Source organism: Brassica oleracea, chromosome C7 (assembly GCF_000695525.1).
Source record: "Brassica oleracea var. oleracea cultivar TO1000 chromosome C7, BOL, whole genome shotgun sequence".
NCBI classification, from domain to species: Eukaryota; Viridiplantae; Streptophyta; class Magnoliopsida; order Brassicales; family Brassicaceae; genus Brassica; species Brassica oleracea.
The window spans coordinates 14,126,278-14,136,242 of record NC_027754.1 but is presented as its reverse complement, the minus strand read 5'-3'; the positions used below and the strand labels follow the sequence as shown (position 1 = coordinate 14,136,242).

The 9,965-nt window shown below is 35.5% G+C and overlaps 1 protein-coding gene across 1 annotated transcript; it reads left to right on the top strand.

Moving 5' to 3' along the window:
- The first annotated feature begins 7,209 nt into the window (after positions 1-7,209).
- On the top strand, positions 7,210-8,219 carry LOC106302641. Its single transcript, XM_013739107.1, has 2 exons — positions 7,210-7,399; positions 7,591-8,219. Exons 1-2 carry the CDS (start codon positions 7,210-7,212, stop codon positions 8,217-8,219), a joined length of 819 nt encoding a protein of 272 aa, XP_013594561.1.
- The last annotated feature ends 1,746 nt before the right edge of the window (positions 8,220-9,965 follow it).

Below are 9,965 nucleotides of genomic sequence, written 5' to 3'. Positions count from 1 at the left end.
AAAAGAAAGCTGGTTGGATAGAAAACATAAAACATTACAAATTTAAAATTAAATATTAAATATATTTTGTGCTGCTAAACAAAGAAATAAATTGTTAAAATATGTAATTTCAAGATCAAAGCAAGAAATGTGTAAACCAAGAAATATCCATTCAAATTTGAAATGTGAGATAATCTAAATTTCGTTTGTACGACGAATACTGATTTTCATTTCACGGCCAGCGACGACACCTTTGAAAAGACACAAGTGTCAAAAGTTGGGTCAAAAGTTGCTACTTTTGATGAATAAGTGGTTGTTAACAAAAAATAGATGCAACTGACTTAAATCAAAGAAAAGAAACTGTATGATGTGTTTTTTTTTGTGTGTTTTTGACTTTTCTTTCATACATATTTCGTTAAGAATATTGAACATACATAAATTTTAGGTTTCTATAACATTTTTGTTTGTCTCTAACCAACAATTAAATATGTTTGTGTGGGATAATATACATAAAATCTCTTATGAATGTTTTTATATCCTCTTGGAAATTTAAGCATGTATCCAAAACAGGCAGTTGCAAATAGGCATGGAGAAAACAATGTAAATTCACAATTCTTAACTATTCCAATTATGATGCCATGGGAGTTTTCTGAGTTTAAAACGTGATACCTATGCCGACTTAAATATTCCAATGGAAAACCATGGCCTCCGAAAAGAAACACCACCAGAGACACTCTCCAACCGAGAGACACAGCGTTTGATCAACCCATGACTATCATATGACTGTTGGATTTTAATTTTTTTTCTTCAACTCGTTTTTCACAGTTACACGCCGCCCTTTCATATCTCTTGGGTTGACATGGTTATAACTCGAAGCACCGCCTAGGCCAACCGAATGACCGATCATCACCTTCTCTTGCAGCGCTGACTCGGCTGATTTTGCGTCAACTCGGCTGCATTTTTAAACACTTGTTTCCATAACGAAAACTGTAGGACATTAAAAATGAAAGGGAGTAAGAACAATAGCATGAAAAAGTGATAAAGAAACAATATATAAATTTGTTAAGAAGTTTTCTTTTGAAAGGGTTGTGTCTTTTGGTACAAAAAGAAGCGGTTGTGTCTTTTGGTACAAGAAGAAGTGGTTATGTCTTTTGAAAAGCAATGATTCGAAAACGAAACGCTAAGAGCACCATTTAGATTACTGATGACATCATATATTTAAATGAAACTAAAACTTGACCATTAGATTGTTATAAAAAAGCAATTCTTACCGTTCGATTTAACTTTTATTTTCCTATAAAAAATGCTTACATCAATGAAGAAAAAAAGTGGTTTCCTATTATATATAGATATCGACGCCTACATAGGTTCACCTAACGGTCGTACCTATTGATTCAAGCAAAACAAACTTGTAGTCACACGGGACCTTAAAATATAAATAGGGGGTGTATTCAATTTAATTTTAAAGTTTGAGTTCATTTGATTTTAATGCATTTTTAGATGATTTTACATGAATTATAGTTTTTAAAGTGATTTTTGTTAAACCAATCTAGAGTATCACACTTAAAATCATGAGATTTTTTTTAAAAACTAAAAAACACGACAGAAACATTCTAAAATTACTAAAAATTTGAAAACTCTGCAATTTAAATTTTTTTTCAGTGACATCAAATTTTAGAGTATTTTATGAAATGTAAAATTCAATAACATTGGATTTTAAATGAGTCTTTAAAATTCTTTTTTGAATAACAATGGATTTGTCATTTTAATACATGTCACCTCAAAATCTAAGTTGAATACACCCTCAATGGTATTTATATTAAGGGTAAACATATCCTTGATATTAATACTGACATATTTGGTATGGAATAAGTTTACTCTTTGTTAGAATTGGATGAGTAAAAATGAGAGTAACACTACAAACGGCAATAACCGTTGGAAACCCGTCAAAAGTCGTACTAATTTCCGACGGATAAGGTAATCATCTCCGTATCGTCATAAATTATATATCCATTGGAAATCATTGAAAATTTCCTATCGTTAACCGATGAACTTTTACTGTCAGATATATTCAACATAAATTAACAGAAATTTTCGTTGAGAATTTTCAACCGTTAACCGAGGAGACTATTTGGTCCAAAATTTCCAACCAAAATACATGTTGGAAATTATCACATTCTATAACAAGGGATTATCACATTCTCCAATGTATGTTCGAATTGGTATAACTTCTTCAGTCTATCTGTTATTGGCAAATACCACATTTTTCGTATATGGGATTCTAGTCTTTTCATTTGTTTTTTGAAACCGTGATTTGCGACAAAATAGACAACTAGTACGATCAACATCCCTTCTCTAGTATAACATACAGTCGTCAATGTTTAATACTCTAGAATCATATATGCCAATCATATATGCCATGTATTTATAAATACCAGTGTATTCATTTATAAATGAATAAGATAGAATACCTTCTTACAATTTACACGTACATCATAATGAAACCTAGTGATGCTTACCGTATATTTAGGATTTTTTTACAATGTGTAAATTCACACTGTTAATGTAATTACTTCTAAGAATATAAACAACTTTTCGTGGGAAACAAGGGCCTATAGGCCGTGGTGACCAACTAAGGGCGGATGTAAGATTATATTTAGATGGGTGCATATGACTCTTTTCATTATGTATAATTTCTAAATTGAGCATTCCTTTGATTTTGAAAATTATAAATCTGTGGGCATGTGACCCTGTGGCTTTGCGTCTGCCCCTTTTTACCAACACCTAAAAATTAATAATATTTTAACAATGTTACTCGTTCATCTAAAAGACAAATATTATCTTTGTTAAAATTACGTGTGTGTTAGTTTTGTTAACAAAAACAAACCACATGCCGACATGTATGTCAACTAAAATTATCTTCAAAAAAATTGTATATAACATATTGTATGTCAACTAAAAAATTGTTATTCAAATAAAATTATCTTCAAAAAATATCACCAAATCAAATAAAGAGCGATCTGAAAGAGTATTTATTAGATAATTCTTTTGAGTTTGAACTGCATGTTTTAATTTGGATATTGTGTTTTATATGTTAACCATGTTATACTTATATATAACTGAGCTGTGTGTCTAGACAAGATCTTTGGAATTTTAAACCACGTGTGAGAGAAAGGTCGGATTAATTTGTAAGTTTTAATGAATGAGGCTTGAATCTTGTAAGTATCAGTATCAGAGTATTTATTAGAGAATTCTTTTGAGTTTGAACTGCATGTTTTAATTTGGATATTGTGTTTTATATGTTAACCATGTTATACTTATATATAACTGAGCTGTGTGTCTAGACGAGATCTTTGGAATTTGAAACCACGTATGAGAGAAAGCTCGGATTAATTTGTAAGTTCTAATGAATGAGGCTTCAATCTTGTAAGTATCAGTGTATTAGTGTTTATACTGTCACCGACTGATTAAGCGTTTAAGATTAACCTAATGTGCCAACAATACTACAATCGAATGGCATGTCATTGTAGCATTTTAGGATTGAATCCGCAAGGAACTAGAGATCTATAACACCAAGAATACACAAATTTTCCTAATCTAAGCAAGCAAGAATATGTATGATTTTGTAACAAGCTAATGTCCTAGGAATATAAACAAGGTGATCTCAAATTCAATCCAGAAATAAGTGCAAGAATTCAATCAAATGCTAAGGATGGATCCATGGTCAAAGATAATTGATATAAGGTGATCAAGGTTCAATCTAGGATGTTCAAACAAAACAATCAACAAGTCTATAGGTCTAGATCTCATTCAAAATAGATTAATCCACTCCCGTGATAATAATCTCTATCCTAGTCATGCATCAAACATCAACTCCCGTTGGCTAACACATTCATGCATGCATAAATCACAAGTCTACTAACCACTTAAACATCTCGGACATCAACTGCCGTTGGCCAAATATGTAAAAGACAATGATAAATTCATTCAAGCATTTTAACAAACACCTTCCGGACGTAAAATAGCTTAAAGTCTAATCAAACAAGCATAGAATAATGTTAATCAAACAATAAACATCCTAAATATTCACTTAATCACCCTAATCTATCTAACCCATGAATCACAAGGTGACTACTCATTAATCTTCATGAAAAACTTTAAACCCATTTAAGGATCAATGCTAATCATGTTAATGAGCAAGGGAAACACAAATATAAGATGAAGTATTTCTTTAGATTACAAAAAACTCAAGGTTTTACAAGTTTAGACAAAGTCTGGAAAGAAAATGAGATACAAATAAGGTTTTTAGATCTAAATCTATTTATAGAGAGGTAAAACTCGAATTGGTTTAACCTCACAAACCAGAATAAACCGGAATTAAATCAAATCTCGGCTTGTCTCCTTCAGCTTGACTGAACCGCGGACTGCTCACCGGACGTCTGGCCGCGGTTCTCCCTGGAGCTCTCTGCCACGAATCTGCGGTCATGCTCAGCCCGCGTCTGCGGTCCGCGTCGTAGCCCGCGGGTTGCTCTAAGCCGCGTCCGTAACCCGCAGTGAAGCTCTCCAATCTTCGAGTCTCGGGCATGAATCCGCGGAGTCCTCGGGTCCGCGTTGATGGTCCGTGGTTAAGCTCTCCGGATCTCGTGGTCGTCATGCTCAGCTCCGTCGTCAATGTCGCACTCTTCTTCCTCGTGTTCATCTCCGCTTTGCATCTCGAGTTTCTGAGTTTACTCTCTGCGCCATGCTCTCGTCTCCGCCGTGCTCAGCCGCGAGTCAAACTTCTTCCTCGACAAGAGTCCGCCGTGCTCTGCTCTCCGCGTGGCCTCAAGCTTCGCCGTCGCAGATCGAAGCTCCATCGTCGCTTCTGAGAGAATCGTGAAGCATCAATGGCCACTTTGGCTATTTTGCACATCTGGTCCTCATAGTTTTGGTTCTTTTCGCATTGGCCCCAACACTTTCGGATTTACACAAAGGACCTCTCGAATTGACCCAGAATCTTTCAATTGATCATATTAGACCCCTCACATTTGCAGAATGGTCCCCCATCTCTTGATAGTTCTCAATTTGGCCATAAACTTTGTAAATTGCAAAGATAACTTTACAATTTCGTCCCAAACTTCTCAAATGTGCATATTAACCCCTATTTATGCAATTATGCATGTAAATGCAATATTAAGACCTAAATGCAACGTAAAATGATTAAAATGAACTAAATGAGATGCTAAATACTATTAAAATCATGAGTTATCACCGACTCACCGCTTATTTTTGTAAAACTCAAAAATGATTTTTTTCACGGTATTGACAATGATTTTGTGATAGACTATACATATTTTCAGTTTTCATCTCCTAGCACTAAGATTTTGAATCACACTTAGCTCTAAGATTTTTATAAACAAATGTGATAAAAATTAATGTACTTTAATAATATAAATAATCAAATCAATTATTTTATGTTTATTAACATACATTAATGTAATAAATAGGAATGTTACAATTATATTGGTGGATTTTTGGTTAATTTTTTTGCAAGAGGTAGATATAGTCTCTGCTAGTTTCAAACTCGTTAAATCTCATTTCCTTTTCCAACTTGCTCTATTTTTCAATATGTAACATATAAAAAGGAAGACCATATCATTCTAAACTGAAACTCCACAATCTTAAAGCATTTCAGATGATGACCTTTTGATAAATGAACTTACAAAGATAAGCCATAATATATAAAAGGAATCTGGCGAGCGCACACCATTATAGGTGGAACCGTAATAAATGTTGTAGTCATATAAGTGACAGAATTATGGTCGGTGTTGTTTGTTGTGGTACACTTTACACTTGTTTGGCTTGGGGCTGCTTTATTTAATTTCTTAGCTAAAATAATGGATAAAACCGGTGATGATATTCTCCGTTTCTTTAAGAGCAACATTATCGCCGTATGATAGGTCCGTCCCTTAGCATTATTGGGTCGAAAAATAAATGAAAATCCAGTTAAAACATTGCAAACGGGCCTTAACTAAGGGACATCCGGCTTCGTCCTTAAGTCAACGTGGCGGAAGATGATTGGAAGATGATATCGAAGTCGCGAAACTCGTATTGCGGTTGGCTCTGCTCTCTTTCATTTCGTCTGAAACCCTAGCTTGAGACGGCGAGAGGATTCATCCCCTATACGAAATCGAAAGTTCACTCCACATCAAAATCCCCCAAATCAAAACTCACTCCACATCGAAATCGAAAGCCACATCTCCAATTCACCAAACCGAAAGCCAAACCTCACTCCACATCGAAATCCCGAAAATCGAAAGCTCTCGAATTCCCCAAACAGAAAGCCAAAGCTCAGTCCACTTCGAAATCCCGCAAATTGAAAACTCAGTCCACATCGAAATCGACTACAAAACACGGCAACACAATCGGTCGTCGCAAAGAAGTTCGGGATCCACAAATCCATCAACAATTAAAAGAAGATTTGATTGAAAATATATGGGATAAATTTGAACATCTTCCGAATAACATATAATGTTTAAGTTTCTATGAATTCAATAAAATGTTTGTTTGCTTTTATTTATGATGTTTGTAATTTTTTTTCTTGTTTTTTTTCTATTTTTTAATTTTCTAATGTTTTCAATTTAAATGTTATATGTTTTATTTTAAACTTATCTTTTATTTGTCATTAATTATTAAAATAAATAATTAATTTACTAAGAGACATTAAAAAGTCCTACCAATAATCTACATTTTTGGGTTTGTCCCTTACATTTGTCTCTTAACATAAAAATATTAATAAAATAAGCTGGACATAATGTATATACTTGGAATGGAGCAAGGATCTATTTTTTTTCATATTGAAGCTGTTTACTATGGCGGTTAATTTGGGAGTTCGGTGGCTTATTGCTTCTTGGTGGTTGGGATTTCAGGGTATCATCAAACCTAATTTCGCTAAACTCTTGGGAGTTTTTATTTATATTTTTAAATGAGAGTGCTTAGTTGGAATTGTAGAGGCATGGGAAGCAAGTGGACTATGAGCTATCTAAGAGAGATATGGTATACACATAAACCGGATTTTTATTTTTATTTGAAACAAAACAAGACTCAAAATTTGTTCAAGATTTCCAAGCACATATTGGATTTGATAATTTGTTCACGGTTGATCCATTGGGAAGGAGTGGTGGTTTAGCGCTTTTTTACAACAATGATTCTCAGGTCCAAGTCTTATATTCTAGTAATAGAATGATCGATATGGAAGCGGTGACCCACGGAAAGACGGTTTATCTTTCGTTTGTGTATGGTGATCCTGTTCCAAAATTAAGAGAACAAGTGTGGGAACGTTTGACGAGATATGGGCTTGCGCGTTCAGAACCTTGGTTCATCATTGGGGATTTAAATGAGATTACTGGAAATCATGAAAAGGATGGAGGATCACTGCGGAGTGCGGATTCTTTTATTCCTTTTAATAATATGATAAGGAATACTGGGTTATTGGAATTTCCGGCACGGGGAAATAAAATGTCATGGCAAGGGAGAAGGGAAAAAGAAAAGGGGCAGTTACGGTAAGATGTCGTCTAGATCGAGCTTTAGCAAATGAGGAGTGGCATACTTTGTTTCCATGTTCTTATACAGAATACTTAGGGATGGTGGCTTCTGATCATCGCCCAGTTGTGGCTTATCTGGATGATAAAGTCACTAGGAGAAAAGGGCAATTTCGGTTTGATAAAAGATGGATTGGACAAGAAGGTCTTTTGGAATCAATTACAATGGGCTGGTCAGATTATAGTGCAACAAGGGAAACTGGAATAGTGGAAAAAAATAGTAATTGTCGACATGAAATTGCCAAATGGCGAAAAAATAATCCTCCTTATGGGAAGGACAAAATTAATGAATTACAAAAAGCTCTTGAAGAGGTACAAACAGATAATTCTAGATCTCAGGAGGATATTATCGAGGTCTCAAAGAAGTTGCAAGATGCATATAAAGATGAAGAGGGGTATTGGCACCAAAAGAGTAGGAATACGTGGTACACATCGGGGGATCTCAATACAAAATTCTATCATGCTTTGACTAAGCAACGACGGGTACGTAATCGGATTGTGGGTTTATATGATGCTTTGGGAAATTGGATTACGGAAGATATGGGTGTGGAAAAAGTGGCAGTGGACTATTTCGAAGAGCTTTTCACTACCACTTCTCCAACGGAGTTTGATGACTTTCTCACAGAGGTATCACCGGGTATTACTCCTCAGATGAACTAACGTCTGTTAAGAGTAGCATCAGAGGATGAGGTCAGAGAAGCCCTTTTTATGATGCATCCAGAGAAGGCACCAGGACCGGATGGTATAACAACTCTTTTCTTTCAACACTCCTGGCATATTATTAAGAAGGACTTGGTGGACATGGTGAATAATTTTTTGGTTACTAGAACATTGGATCCGAGGTTAAATATTACTAATATTTGTATGATTCCAAAAACGGAGAGGCCTACAAGGATGACAGAACTGAGGCCGATTAGTCTGTGTAATGTTGGGTATAAAATTATTTCGAAGGTTCTGTGTCATAGATTGAAGATATGTCTACCTTCTCTTATTTCAGAAACTCAGTCAACTTTTGTGCCAGGAAGGTTAATCTCTGATAATATTCTTATTGCTCAGGAAATATTTCATGGATTACGGACGAATAAGGCGTGCAAAGGAAAATATATGGCAATTAAAACGGACATGAGCAAAGCTTATGATAGAGTGGAATGGGATTTTATAAAGGCTCTCCTACAGAAGATGGGTTTTGATTTTCATTGGATTACATTAATGATGGACTGTATATCATCGGTTCAATATCGGGTCCTACTTAATGGACAACCACGGGGCCTTATCGTTCCACATAGGGGTTTACGACAAGGGGATCCTTTATCACCTTATTTATTTATCCTGTGTACTGAGGCTCTAATTGTAAATATTAAAAAAGGTGGAAAGAGGGAAACTTTTGACGGGAATGAAGGTAGCTAGAGCATGTCCATTGATATCTCATCTGCTTTTTGCGGATGATAGTCTTTTTTTTTCTGTAAAGCTCTGAAAGAGGAATGCCATACTATCCTTAGGATCTTAAAGGAATATGAGGTTGTATCAGGTCAGCTTATAAACTTTGATAAGTCCTCTATCCAATTCGGGCACAATATTGAGGAATCAACTAGACAAGACTTAAGAGATATATTGGGAATTCAGAATCTTGGAGGTATGGGATCTTATCTAGGTCTTCCAGAAAATTTGGGAGGATCCGAGATACAGGTTTTTAGCTTTGTGCAGGACCGGCTAAATAATAGGGTTAATGGTTGGACTTTTAAGTTCTTCACAAAGGGAGGAAAGGAAGTGATTATTAAATATGTGGTAATGGCATTATCAACCATGTGATGTCTGTTTACCGTCTACCTAAGGCAACAATTAAAAAACTGACGAACGCGGTCGCACAATTCTGGTGGAGCCCAGGGGGAAGGACAAGAGGTATGCACTGGAAATCATGGGATAAAGTGTGTCTTGATAAGGAAGCTGGGGGTTTAGGTTTTAAGGATATTACAGATTTTAATACAGCAATGCTTGGTAAACAATTGTGGCACTTGATCGAGAAGCCAAATACATTATTTTCCCAGGTTTTTAAGGGACGGTATTACAGGAATGCATCACCCCTGGTACCGATTCGCTCTTATTCTCCGTCATATGGTTGGCGGAGTATAGTTTCTGCTAGATCTCTGGTAAGAAAATGACTAATCAAAAGGGTGGGATCAAGATCATCTATATCTGTAAGGAACGATCCATGGCTCCCAACCACTCGCCCGAGACCAGCAAATAAAAATCAACATATTTTCGATCCAAACCTCACAGTGGATTCTCTTATTGACTCTACTTCGCGGACATGGAATTCGCATGCACTCAGGGCTATGATGGATCCCCAGGATGTAAAAATTATAGAAAGTATACCACTGAGTAAAACCCAGATGGTGGACAGGGATG